Raw genomic sequence first — 14,508 nt, 5'->3', positions numbered from 1 at the left:
GGCTAGGGTGATCCACCCGCCTTGGCCTCCCAAAGTGCTGGGATTATAGGCGTGAGCCACCACACCTGGCCCATATAACACTCCTTCTGCTGTATTTCATAGTGTCTTTTCAGCCCTTCTTTTGTACTTTTTTTATTGTTTGTTTGATTTTATTGCTCCTTGCAGAGCAGGGCTAACCCATAGGCAGTGTGCCTAGAGTAGCCTATACATTTTTTTTTTTTTTTTTTTTGAGACGGAGTCTCGCTCTGTCGCCCAGGCTGGAGTGCAGTGGCGCAATCTCGGCTCACTGCAAGCTCCGCCTCCCGGGTTCACGCCATTCTCCTGCCTCAGCCTCTCCAAGTAGCTGGGACTACAGGCGCCCGCCACCACGCCCGGCTAATTTTTTTGTATTTTTAGTAGAGACGGGGTTATCACCGTGGTCTCGATCTCCTGACCTCGTGATCCGCCTGCCTCGGCCTCCCAAAGTGCTGGGATTACAAGCGTGAGCCACCGCGCCCGGCCTAGCCTATACATTTTTAAGGCTAACATATTTGTTAAATATTCCCTTCCCTGCTAAATAAACTTGATTCAGATTATAGACAAACTATGAAGCACTAGCAGGGTTTTCATATTAATTTCTAGTCAATAGTACAGGAAATAATTAAAAAAAAAAATAGAAGTATGCAGCCATAAATAAAGAATGAGTTCATGTCCTTTGCAGGGACATGAATGAAACTGGAAGCTGTCATTCTCAGCAAACTAACACAGGAACAGAAAACCAAACACTGCATGTTCTCACTCATAAGTGTGGGAGTTGAACAATGAGAACACATGGACACAGGGAGGGGAACATCACACACAGGGGCCTGCCGGGGGGTGAGGGGCAAGGGGAGGGAGAGCATTAGGACAAATACCTAATGCACGCGGGTCTTAAAACCTAGATGATGGGTTGACCTATGCAACAAACCTGCACATGTATCCCAGAACTTAAAGTAAAATTAAAAAAAAAAAAAATAGAAGTAGAAGAAAGTAAAAGGAGAGTTCAGTTTTTTCAACTTCTTTTTTTTTTTTTTTTTTGAGACGGAGTCTCACTTTGTTGTCCAGGCTGGAGTGCAGTGGCACAATCTTGGCTCACTGCAACCTCCGCCTCCCAGGTTCAAGTGATTCTCCTGCCTCAGCCTCCTAAATACCTGGGATTACAGGCACGTGCCACCACGCCCAGCTAATTTTTGTACTTTTAGTAGACAAGGTTTCACTATGTTGGCCAGGCTGGTCTCAAACTCCTGACCTCAGGTGATCCACCTGACTCAGCCTCCCAAAGTGTTGGGATTACAGGTGTGAGCCACCACGCCTGGCCCATTTTTTTCAACTTTCTTATTGTGGTATAGCTAACATACAATTAAGTGTACCAACAGATGAATTTTTATTTATATCTAAACTTATGTAATCATCACATAGATGAAAAGACTTAAAATTCTTTTTTTTTTTTTTTCCTGGAGATGGAGTTTTGCTCTTGTTGCCCAGGCAGGCGTTATCTTGGCTCACCACACCATCCGCCTCCTGGATTCAAGCGATTCTCCTGCCTCAGCCTCCCGAGTAGCTGGGATTACAGGCATGAGTCACCACGCCCGGCTAATTTTGTATTTTTAGTAGAGACGGGGTTTCTCCATGTTGGTCAGGCTGGTCTTGAACTCCCGACCTCAGGTGATCCGCCCACCTTGGCCTCCCAAAGTGCTGGGATTACAGGTGTGAGCCACCACGCCCAGCCAAAAGACTTAAAATTCTAATGAATAAACCAGATGAAAAAAATAAAATCAAGCTTGGCATGGTGGCACATGCCTGCAGTCCCAGCAACTTGGGAGGCTGAAGTGGGAGATCCCTTGAGCCCAAGAGCTCGCCAGGGTAACATAGTGAGACCGTGTCTCTAAAAAAAATTAAATAAAAAAAAAAAATCACACACAAGTTCTACATAGAGTCATTCAATTGAAGCCAATTTGTTTTCAAAGAGCCATTTAAAAATGTACCCAATAATTAGTAATTTTTGTATACCACAGAATTTCTTACCAACAAGTATTTCTCTTGTCCATATACATAAACAGTGTTAATCGCATAGTAGGATTTATGATCTTCACGAATTTTCTTCTGCCTCTGAAAACAGAACCGAAAATCTCAATATCTGCAGTAACTAGTTTTCAACAATACACAAACACCTCTGTGTATATGTGCAGGTGTGTTATAAATAAAAAGGCATTCTTCCCTACACTATGTACTATTTATCAGTACAAAGGAGATATTGATTTTATGTTTCTTAGTTCTTAAGACCTAAAATAAAAGATGTATTTGTTCTGCATAAAGTACAAGCAGTAGCTAAAAAGGAAGGAAACTATCCGTATTACCGAAAGTATATTCTAGAGCCACCTGCTGGCAATCTTCATTATACTATAATTTGGTCTGATCGAGATTAATACCCATCTAGAAATATGTCGGCAGGGTATGGTGGCACATGCCTGTAATCCCAGCACTTTGGGAGGCCAAGGTGGGAGGATCACTTGAGCTCAGGAGTTCAAGACCAGCCTGGGCAACATGGCGAAACCCCATCTCTACTAAAAATACAAAAATTAGCTGGGCCTGATGGTTCACGTCTGTAGTCCCAGCTGCTCTGGGGGCTGAGATGGGAGGATCACCTAAGCCCAGGTGGTTGAGGCTGCAGTGAGCCATGATCACGTCACTGAACTCCAGCCTGGGCAACAGAGCAACACCTTGCCTCAAAAAAAAAAAAAAAAAAAAAAAAAAAAAAAAAAAAAAAAAAAAAGAAAAGAAATATGTCTTCTTCTTCTTACTCAAGGGAGTAGTAAGAACTAGATATCAATATTCAATTCAAAATATTACTGTGCATTTACTTCATGCCAAGGACTGTGTTAGGTGCTTTCACATCTGTAGTCATTTAATGCCCATTTAAACACTGGTTAAAAAAAGACAAATGATAGCTAATATCAACGAAACAAAGATAAAGACAGTTCAACAGGATTATTGTTATATTTAGACTGTACTTGACTAATACAGCCCATTGAGTTCTAATAATTATCTAAAAAGGTCAATGGTTATGAAAACATTATGTAAACTTGTAAACTATAAAAATTTGTTGGATAAAATTGTATTTTACGAGAACTCTCACCATTAAGTTTCTTCCAAGAAGAGCCTGAAGAACTCCACTTTTCCCACAGTTTTTCACTCCAGTTACATTACATCTGAACACATTTCTTTGAGTTTGTTTTTTCTGCAGGTCTATCTTTTTATCTCTTGTTACTAAAAATAATAATAATAAAAAAAACCCACTAAATATGTACCACTTAGTTTCACTGAGCCTCCATTCCACCTTTTGCAAAATAGGGCATTGCTGTTTATTATTTTTATGAAGTAGCTGATCTATAAACAAACATATTGTACAACAGTCAAGCTGTATGTGAATGAAGTACACAGAATGCAGAAGGGCCCCAGTTAGTGGAAAATACGCATTTCTGAAAGTTGACTGGAATGTGAATTTCAAGTAACCAAACATTTATTTCATCATAAAATAGTATATTTTCATAAGGAAAATATCCTACAAATCAATGAAAATTACTAAGAATATGGCCAACATTATATTCCATCTAATTTTTTCTGTGATAAACTGTCACATATTATAAAATAAAAGATGCTATTTCAAATCTGCACTCTCTTGGAGCTGGATCCATAAAACAGAAAGGGACACACACTTTGGGGTTAGCCGTCCTTTCAAATGTAAACTGTAAAAGAGGCATGCCAGAAAACAATGCTGTATCATCAGGACAGCAGGTATCCCTTCCTGAGGTAAAGAGACCTCCCTAGAGCCAGGTGCAGTGGCTCACGCCTGTAATCCCAGAACTGTGGGAGGCCAAGGGGGGCAGATCACAACATCAAGAGATTGAGACCATCCTGGCCAACATGGTGAAACCCCGTCTCTACTAAAAATACAAAAATTAGCTGGGCATGGTGGTGCACGCCTGTAGTCCCAGCTACTTGGGAGGCTGAGGCAGGTGAATCCCTTGAACCCAGGAGGTGGAGGTTGCAGTGAGTCGAGATCTCATCACTGCACTCCAGCCTGGTGATAGAGAGAGACTCCATCTCAAACAAACAAACAAACAAAAACAACCTCCTTAGGCTATACCTGAAGACTGAACTACAACAGACCTCACCAGAGATACTAGTGATAGTAGAAAAAAACTGAAAATGATAAAAATATATAATTATGGGATAGTTAAGTTATAGAACATCCATATTGTGACACATTATTTAACATTAAGATATATAAAAGTACACTTATTGATACAGAAAAATGTCCACAATGTGCTGAGTGAAAGAACCTCATGGCTGGCTAGTGACTGTTTTCTTATTCTCTGGTGTTGAATTAAATACTGCCTAATTGGTTAAGTATTTTAAAGGGTACCTGCTCTGTCAATTTAAGAAAGGCTGTCTTCTTGTGCTAGGGCTTCCCGTAAGATATGGCAGATTTTCCACCAACAGGGATATAAGAAACTCTTGAAATGATCAGTTCCTTAACTTGCTATTTCCATACATATGGTTTACTTTAAGTGGTGCACATTGCTTGGCAAGAATGCCTGGCTTACAAGATTTGTGAAAGCTGTATTAATACAGAAAACAGTTAATACGCATTATTTTTAATGTTTAAAGAAAATTAAAATGCAAGATCAACTGGTAAATCCTTTAATGCCCACAGCTCTTCCTCATTTTCACCAGTGGAGTAACCCCAGGGAGTAGACTTGAAGCAAAGTCTCTACTCTTTCTTTCTTTTCATAAACAATAAAATCAAGCACCTCAACACAAAAGAAATGATCTGATCACAAGGAAAACTAATAGAGTGCAGATAGAAGACTAATGAAGATGAGCTTATTCTTACTCTTTGTTACATTTGAAAATGGAGTCTTAAAAAATATCTCTAATCATGAGCTGAACAGTATCTAGATACTTACCTGTAATAGCTGAAGCTTGAGACTCTTGCTCAGTCAATATTGAATAGCCTAGATAGCCCAAATACTCCAGGCACCGCTGTACATCTAAATAAGTCGTGAGCCTATGAAAGAAAAGAGTTTAAAATGTGTAAAGTTCCTAAATGAATATTTATGGGGAAAAAAAGCCAATAGCTAAAAAACTTTTATGCACCAGACCCAGATAATTTTTGTCTAGACTACTTTAATTTCCTATGTGCCCAACCATAGTTTTTCTTACACTGCCATTGTTTTTTTTTGAAAGATAGGGTCTTACTTTGTCGTCCACGCTAGAGTGCAATGGCACAAACACGGCTCACTGTAGCCTTGACCCCCTGGGTGCAAGTGATCTTCCTGCATCAGCCCCCCAAGTATCTGGAACTACAGGCATGTGCCCCCAAGTCTGGCTAATTTTTTTTTAATTTAAAAAAATTTTTTAGTAGAGATAGGGTTTCGCCATGTTGCTTAGGCTGGTCTCGAACTCCTGAGCTCAAGTGATCCATCCACCTTGGCCTCCCAAAGTGCTAGGATTATAGGTATGAGTCACGTTGCCTGGCCCTACACTGCCATTCTTAAGGCAGAGAAGAAAGGGAGAAGAATGCAAGATGGTGGGTAATTCCTCTCTCTACTCCATCTGCCCAGAAACACCAAGGCTACAAACATAGGCGGTGAGTGGCTGGTAAAATCTAGATAGAGTGGGGATATTTTATGTGATCTACCTTCCAAGTTAAAAACAAACCAAAAGGCCGGGCGCGGTGGCTCAAGCCTGTAATCCCAGCACTTTGGGAGGTCGAGGCGGGCGGATCACAAGGTCAGGAGATCGAGACCATCCTGGCTAACACGGTGAAACCCCGTCTCTACTAAAAATACAAAAAATTAGCCGGGCGTGTTGGCGGGCGCCTGTAGTCCCAGCTACTCGGGAGGCTGAGGCAGGAGAATGGCGTGAACCCGGGAGCCGGAGCTTGCAGTGAGCCGAGATCGCGCCACTGCACTCCAGCTTGGGCAACAGAGCGAGACTCCGTCTCAAAAAAAAAAAAAAAAAAAAAAAAAAAAACAAACCAAAAAAAACAACCTCCTTAGGCTATACCTGAAGACTGAACTACAACAGACCTCACCAGAATACTAGTGATAGTAGAAAAAAAAAAACCGAAAATGATAAAAATATATAATTATGGGATAGTTATAGAACACCCATATTGTGACACATTATTTAACATTAAGATATATAAAAGTACACTTATTGATACATAAAAATGTCCACAATGTGCTGAGTGAAAGAACCTCACGGCTGAGGCAGGGAAATGGCTTGAACCCGAGAGGCAGAGTTTGCAGTGAGCCAAGATCATGCCACTACACTCCAGCCTGGGCGACAGAGTGAGACTCCATCTCAAAAAAAAAAAAAAAAAAAAAAAAGAGTTCATTAAAAACAAACAATAACAAAAAAAAGCAGTCTTCAGTGTCAAGTAAAATATGCTTCACCCCATATTCTGAAAGAGTAAGAATTGTGCAATAGCAATGACATTTCCAATTCCCTTAATCAAACAAAAAAGTGCTAAAATGTAGTTCAATTTTCATATAAGACTTACTACTTTTTCCCTGTACATCATCCAAAAGAAAACAATCCCTTCCTGATAAATTTATAGAACATTTATAGTTCATCTTAGAGATATCAGCAGCTAATCTTGCTTAGAGGCAATTATGATTGAAGCATTTCATAAGGCCTCACAAGCTTACAAAGTGACAAATGTAATACACCATAATTTTAAACTATTTGTAACTCTAGAGGAAAGAGGTGAGCTCTATACTCACGTCCACTGGGAAAGGAATCCCTGGTAGGTTATCCAGCCTCTTTCATTGGTACAAACTGTGTTATTCACATCTGGCCCCCAAGGTATGTAAGGGAAAACTTTAAATAAATCTTTAAGCTCATCAGGTGACAAAGCACAGTCTCTATCCTGAAGAAACACAAGGATACAGAATGTTTAGATATCTAAGATAATAATTCCCAACTCAAAAGCCCCCCAATCTAGTAAAGCTATGCTTTTTAAAACTACTTAATAAATGACAAGAAATTTTACATTTTATCAAGAAAATTCCTCACATGTATGTAAGAAAACCTATAAGAGAGTCTATTAGAAATTACACATTTTCACCTTGAGAAAACAACAAAGGTAAACAGCAGAAAATATTTTTGCGAATTTAACTTAGAGAGGTTAAGCAGTTTTTGGCTATGTAACATACACATCCCATAGCTCAGGGAACAGAGTTATATCATCCATAGAAAAATATTTTACTATATATTATGGAAAATTACAGCTAAAGGCTTACCAAATCATGCTTGTCAAAGGTGCTTTGGAGAAACAAATATGCATGATGATTTAATTCAGTAGTGCAATCAGGAGGTATTTTCAGCCTGTTAAAAAAATTCAAGAGTAAAATAAATCATTAATCAAATTTTAAAATTTAAGAAATTAATATAAAATTGCAACAAGTCTTTTGTGAGGTAACACCATTTACAAGAATATCTTCACTTGGTATCATTTAGACTTTCCCAAGGAAACTCTCTGGAGTGATTTTGGCACTCTTTGGAAGAGTCATAATAATGCTCGTTCCAAAGTAACAACATTTTCTCTTTTTCTCTTTTTTAAATTCAGACAGGGTCTCACTCTGTTGCCCAGGCACGATCACAGCTCACTGCAGTCTCGACCTCCTGGGCTCAATCAATCTACCTATCTCAGCCTCTTGAGTAGCTGGGACCACAGGCGCACACTACCATGCCTGGCTAATTTTTTGTATTTTTGTAGAGATGGGGTCTCACCATGTTGCCCAGGCTGGCTCAAACTCCTGGGCTCAAGCAATCCACCCACCTTGGCTTCCCAGTAAGTGTTGGGATTACAGGCATGAGCCACTGTACCAGGCCCATTTTCTTAAATATCAGAAAAGCAGGTTAGTATAAAAAATTTACAAATAATACTGATTTACCTGTCATGGGTTTGTTCTTCCTACAAATTGTAAGTCATACTTATGAGCTTCATATTAATTCCAATATTGTAATGAGTGGAAAATGATGCAAAGAGAAGTTATTTCTACCTGACTTGACCTTTTGGACCCACCCTAAATTCGGTTTAATAAAGATTAACCAAATGCCTGAGTGCTGGGCATGGTGACTCATGCCTGTAATCCCAGCAATTTGGGAGACCGAGGCAAGGAGGATCACTTAAGCCCAGGAGTTCAAGACCAGCCTGGGCAACAAAGTGAAATCTATCTCTACAAAAAATTTTAAAAATTAACTAGGCATGGTGGCACATGCTTGTAGTCCCAGCTACTGGGGAGGCTGAGGGAGGAGGACAGGTTAAGCCCGGGAGGTTAAGGATGCAGTGAGCCGTGTTTGTGCCACTGTACTCTAGCCTGGGTGACAGAATGAGACCCTGTCTCAAACAAACGAACATAAAAACAAACAAAAAACAAATGTACTGGCTGGACGTGGTAGCTCATGCCTGTAATCCCAGCACTTTGGGAGGCTGTGGCAGGTGGATCATTTGAGGTCAGGAATTCGAGACCAGACTGGCCAACATGGTAAAACCCCGTCTCTACTAAAAATATGAAAATTAGCTGAGTGTGGCCAGGCACGGTGGCTCACGCCTGTAATCCCAGTACTTTGGGAGGCTGAGGCGGGCAGATCACGAGGTCAGGAGATCGAGACTTCCTGGATAACACGGTGAAACCCCGTCTCTACTAAAAATACAAAAAAAATTAGCTGGGCGTGGTCCCTATAGTCCCAGCTACTCGGGAGGCTGAGGCAGGAGAATGTCGGTGAACTCGGGAGGTGGAGCTTGCAGTAAGTCGAGATCGCGCCACTGCACTCAAGCCTGGGCGACAGAGAGAGACTCTGTCTCAAAAAGAAAAAAGAAAATTAGCTGGGTGTGGTGGCATGCACCTGTAATCCCAGCTACTCGGGAAGCTGAGGCAGGAGAAGTGATTGAACCCAGGAGACGGAGGTTGCAGTGAGCCAAGACTGTGCCACTGCACTCCAGCCTGGGTGACAGAGTGAGACTCCATCTCAAAAAAAAGGCAAATGTACTGAGCTAGGTACTAGGAAGACAAAAATGAGACAGGCTCCCCACTTCTAAGGAACCACAAACAAGTGGGAGGTGGATCACAAAGACATTTCTTTTTTTTTTTTTTTGAGATGGAGTCTCACTCTGTCGCCAGGGCTGGAGTGCAATGGCATGATCTCGGCTCACCGCAACCTCCACCTTTCAGGTTCAAGCGATTCTCCTGCGTTAGCCTCCCAAATAGCTGGGATTACAGGTGCCCGCCACTACACCCAGCTAATTTTTTGTATTTTTAGTAGAGATGGGGTTTCACCATGTTGGCCAGGCTGGTCTCGAACTCCTGACCTCGTGATTCACCCACTCAGCCTCCCAAAGTGCTGGGATTACAGGTGTGAGCCAGCGCACCCGGCCCCCAAAGACATTTCAACAGAATGAGGCAGGAGCTAAGTATGTGCAAGCCAAGGATGCTAGGGAGCCACATGAAAGGGAACATCTCTGGCCTGGGAACTGGGAAAACCTCAACACTGCTGAGAAACATTGTCATCTGAATTGAGACTTGAAGGATGAGAGGCATTAATTAGGTTGGGGTGAGAGGGAGAGAGGTGAAAATAGCATGGACAAAAGCCTGGTGTAGAAAAGAACATATGCTTGGTGGACAACAAATAGTTTGGTATTGACTTCCAGAATGAAGGCAGGGAGTGTGCATGAGGAGAACAGATCATGAATGACCTTGCAAACCATGTTAAGAAGCTTGGATTTTAGACCAGGTGTGGTGGCTAATGCTTGTAATCCCAGCACTTTAGGAGGTCGAGGCGGGAGGATTTCTTGAGTCTGGAAGACAGAAACCAGCCTGGGCAACACAGGGAGACCTCATCTCTACAAAAAATTTAAAAATTATCTGGGAATGGTGGCCATGTGCCTGTAGTCCCAGCTACTTGGCAGGCTGAAGTGGGATGACTGCTTGGGCCCAGCAGGCTGAGGCCGCAGTGAGCTGTGATCATGTCACGCCACTGCATTCTAGCCTGAATGACAGACAGGGCAAGACCCTGTCTCAAAAAAAAAAAAAAAGCAGCAGCTTGGGTTTTATCCTGTGTCTTGAAGGGAAGTGACAGAGCCAAATTTTTATTTATTTATCAACTATTCTAGCAGCAATGTGAAGGACAGAGGCAGAGGGTTTCATAAGGATAGAGATATTCATGTAGTAGCTCCAGGGAGTTATTTTGCAGAAAATTAAAGGCAAAGAGGATAAAAAAAACTGAAAGAGATGATTAGTGTAAGCCACAATGCCATAAGACATGGAATTTCCTAACTGTCATACTTACGAAAGCGATAAGCAACATCCCATAGAATTCATCTATTCACATAAATGACACAGAAAAGAAAACCTTATGAGAGTCCTATAACAAATTCATTCATTTAGTATGTATTTATTGAAAAATCTAGGAAATTAACTTGAGCCAAGATTTAGTAACTCAGTCAAAGGAAGTTTCAATTTAGAACAGATTAATGGACTAGGAATCTAATCAGAAAGAACTTTGCTTCCTCAATAATGGAGAAGTAAAAAACAACAGTCTTTCTGAACCATTACATAGACAGCTGAAGGTGCTATGCTAAAATAAAAGAGCACCATGAAGGTAATGTGCCAATGAAAAAATGAAGAATGATTGAAAACTCTGAGGCCAGATCCTGGGAAGTCACCATCCATGAAAAGCTCGCTTCCCTGGGGTATAGACGAGGGATCCTGCAACAAGGCGGTCTCTTGTTTGGGGATGGCACTGGGTCCATTTTTAAACAAACAGAACTTAAACACAGCATTATCAAAGGAAAATAACCGGCCAGGCATGGTGGCTCATGCCTGTAATCGCAGCACCTTAGGAGGCTGAGGCAAGAAGATCATTTGAGGCCAGGAGTTCAAGATCAGCCTAGGAAATATAGTGAGACCCCTTTTCTACAAAAAAAAAAAAAGAAAAGAAAAAAGAAAGAAAGAAAGAAAAAAAGCCAGGCATTGTGGTGCACACCTATAATATCCCAGCTATTTGGGAAGCTCAGGTGGGAGGATTGCTTGAGCCATGGAGTTTGAGGTTGCAGTGAGCTAGCCAAAATGAGACCTTGTCTCTTAGGAAAAAAAAAAAAAAAAAAAAAAAGGCCGGGTGCAGTGGCTCACATCTGTAATCCCCGCACTTTGGGAGGCCGAGGCGGGCAGATCATGAGATCAGGAGATGCAGACCATCCTGGCTAACACAGTGAAACCCCGTCTCTAATAAAAATACCAAAAAATGACCGGGCGTGGTGGCTCACGCCTGTAATCCCAGCACTTCGGGAGGCCGAGGTGGGTAGATCACGAGGTCAGGAGACCGAGACCATCCTGGTTAACACGGTGAAACCCCTTCCCTACTAAATACACAAAAAATTAGCCGGGCCTAGTGGCGGGCGCCTGTATTCCCAGCTACTTGGGAAGCTGAGACAGAAGAATCGCTTGAACGAGGTGGGGAGGTTGCAGTGAGCCAAGATCGTGCCACTGCACTCCAGTCTGGGCGACAGAGTGAGACTCCGTCTCACAAAAAAAAAACAAAACAGAAAATTAGCCGGGCGTGGTGGCAGACGCCTGTAGTCCCAGCTACTCGGGAGGCTGAGGCAGGAGAATGGCCTGAACCTCGGTGGCAGAACTTGCAGTGAGCCGAGATTGCACCACTGCACTCCAGCCTGGGCAACAGAGCGAGACTCTGTCTCAGAAAAAAAGAAAAAGAACCACAAATAAGACTAGTCGTTTAGGAAAATACCTACTTCAACTTAAGCTAAGAACAGGCTATAAAACTGAGGGAGAAGAACAATGTAAGAAAAACATTAATCAACATATTTCTGAGATCTCTTGACTCCCAAAACAAGTTTGTTGTCTAGCATCTTGTTTTTCCTTCCTCAGTAAAATGAACAAAAAAAAGATACTTGTAGTCTCCACAAGAAGAGGAAAAGTTTGAGCCATGAGGGAATCAGTGGTTCTCAACTGGGGATAATTTCCCTTCAGAGGGCACATTTGGCAATTTCTCAACAGTTTTGGTTGTCACAACTGGAAGTGTCACTGACATCTACGGATGTGGTAAACATCCTATACTGCACAGGACATCCACAACAAAAAATTGTCTGGTCCAAAATGCCAATGGTGCTGAGGTTGCGAAATCCTGCTATAAAGCTCTGCTATAATTCTAAAATATTCCCAATTAGCTTGAAGCCCACCTCCCCATGTGTGCTAAATCAACCTTAAAAATATTTAGCAAGTAAAATCATTACAAAACCAAAGGTGACTGGGCATGGCTCAATGCCTGTAATCACAGCAATTTGGGAGGCCAAGGTGGGAGGACCACTTGACTCAGGAGTTCAAGACCAGCCTGGGAAACATAGTGGGAGCCTGTATCAATAAAAAATTAAACAACAACAACAAAACAAACAAACAAACAAAAAAAAACAAAGGTACATACAGGGGGAACAAATATTCAGGTGTCAAATCCAGATCATCATCATAACCAAATCGTCGAAGCACAGTCCAAGTAGTTTCGTGTCTCCCTCTCTGGATAAAAAGTGTGTGTAAAAAGAGAAAACCTGAAATAAAGTAAATTAGTAAATAAAGGGTACAGAGTCATATAGGAGAAAAGCATGTAACATAATGGCAAGAACCAGATTCATGAACATACGGATGCTAGCTTTGCATTGTAAAGCTCAAAACAAAACAAAATTCACAAGTATCTCAACGAAACAGAGCTGATTTCAGAATTGTTTCACATATACACCCAGCTCAGCAAGAGAGGGCACTGGAGGAAATGGCCAACAATGCATCTCAAGGAATATACTGACATGCACAAAGTTATACGAGAGTAGTGTTCTACAGATCTTTGAGCTTATTTTTGTCATGGAAAATTCTGGATTTCAATCTCATTAACTTCACTGTGCCTCTATAATATATTCTCCAGGGAACATTCTATACTGGTAAATTTGACTCATAGACAAAATTCCCTAAAAATAATGACTATTTAAAGGCTGTTTATGAGTAGGAAGAATTTTAAGATACTTTTTTTTTGTTCCAGATATCTCCTTCCCTCAGGTGGACCTCTGTATCCTTGAGATCCAACCAATTTCCCTACCTCTAATTTATATTGGTAGTAAAGATGATAATCCCCAACAATGGCCTGTCCCTCCCAACTCGTAAATATCCAAATCAGACTTTAGGCATACTAGTAAATATTAACCTTTCCTTAAAGTATAAATAATGCAATAAAGACCTTCACCTTCTGCCAAATTTTAAAAATATTAAGTTTCAAAAGGGGGAAAAACACCATTTACCCACCTTTCAGGGTCAACCCACTGTCAGCCACACCATCACTTATATGTTTTCTGACCACATTCTTGACATCCTCCAGAGCTTGAGGAGCTAATGGAGTGTTGAAACAAATCCTCTAGCAAAAAACATAAAAATATCTTTAAAAACAAACCAGCATTAAAACCACAAATAATATAAAATGATAATCTACAAAGCAATATTAAATCCAAGAATTGCAACCAAAGAAACATATTCTACATTAGGAATAGTCATCACTTTGTATTATTTAAGTAAAACATGGGCTGGGTGAGGTGGCTCACGCCTGTAATCCCAGAACTTTGGGAGGCTGAGGCAGGTGGATCACGAGGTCAGGAGATCGAGTCCACCCTGGCCAACATGGTGAAACCCCATCTCTACTAAAAATACAAAAATTAGCTGGGTATGGTGGTGCATGCCTGTAGTCCCAGCTACTTGGGAGGCTGAGGCAGGAGAATCGCTTGAACCTGGGAGGCGGAGGTTGCAGTGAGCTGAGATCGCGCCATTGCACTACAGCCTGGGTGACACAGCGAGACTCTATCTCAAAAAAAAAAAAAAAAAAAAAAAAAGTAAAACATGTCATACTTAGAAACATTCCCAATTCCCTCCATCCTGTTTCTAAAACATAGGGCTCTTTGTGTAGCTATGTTATTCAAAACCAAGAAAGCAAAATGATTCAGAGTTCAGCCTCCAAGTCATCCTTAACATACCCACTTTATACCATAAAATGAAGCTATCAAAATCCCCTCAATTCCTGGGCATAAGAGAGTTTAGGCATATACAGGTTGATGTGAAAGATAGTTTTATGAGAAAGAAACTTATGTTTATAACATACCGTTCTTGTTGTTTAAGCTAACACATTTTACAGCTTTCAGCAAAAAAAAAAAAAAAAAAAAAAAAAGATACGCAAATGTCTGAAATAAAGGACCATTACCTGAAAGAAGTTGAGTTCAGCATCATTGAGAGTACCATCATTATCTTGATCAGATATTTTAAATATACGAGTAAGGGCTTTTATACAAGCTGGTTTCATCTATAAATCATTGAGAAAAGAAATAATTGTTTTAATTGTTTAAACAGTGATTTTCATAAGCAATGCTGAGAA

General features: G+C 41.0%; 1 protein-coding gene across 9 annotated transcripts in view; it reads right to left on the bottom strand.

The window, feature by feature from the left end:
- The window catches only part of RHOT1 (ras homolog family member T1), a 107,021-nt gene that overhangs the window by 41,093 nt on the left and 51,420 nt on the right, over positions 1–14,508 (bottom strand). For all 9 annotated transcript variants that reach the window (XR_008653164.2, XM_055257606.2, XM_055257609.2 and 6 more), the window contains 8 exons: positions 14,338–14,436; positions 13,395–13,503; positions 12,532–12,652; positions 7,332–7,416; positions 6,813–6,958; positions 4,989–5,089; positions 3,155–3,285; positions 2,044–2,127 (listed from right to left, as the gene is read on the bottom strand). Coding sequence is in view for 8 of the 9 variants with exons in the window: in XM_055257606.2 (XP_055113581.2) it covers positions 2,044–2,127; positions 3,155–3,285; positions 4,989–5,089; positions 6,813–6,958; positions 7,332–7,416; positions 12,532–12,652; positions 13,395–13,503; positions 14,338–14,436 (876 nt within the window). In the remaining variant the exon portion in view is untranslated. The remainder of the gene's footprint in view (positions 1–2,043; positions 2,128–3,154; positions 3,286–4,988; positions 5,090–6,812; positions 6,959–7,331; positions 7,417–12,531; positions 12,653–13,394; positions 13,504–14,337; positions 14,437–14,508) is intronic.

Source organism: Symphalangus syndactylus, chromosome 20, assembly GCF_028878055.3.
Source record: "Symphalangus syndactylus isolate Jambi chromosome 20, NHGRI_mSymSyn1-v2.1_pri, whole genome shotgun sequence".
NCBI classification, from domain to species: Eukaryota; Metazoa; Chordata; class Mammalia; order Primates; family Hylobatidae; genus Symphalangus; species Symphalangus syndactylus.
The sequence above is the reverse complement of the archived record's forward strand: the minus strand, read 5'-3'. Positions and strand labels throughout refer to the sequence as shown.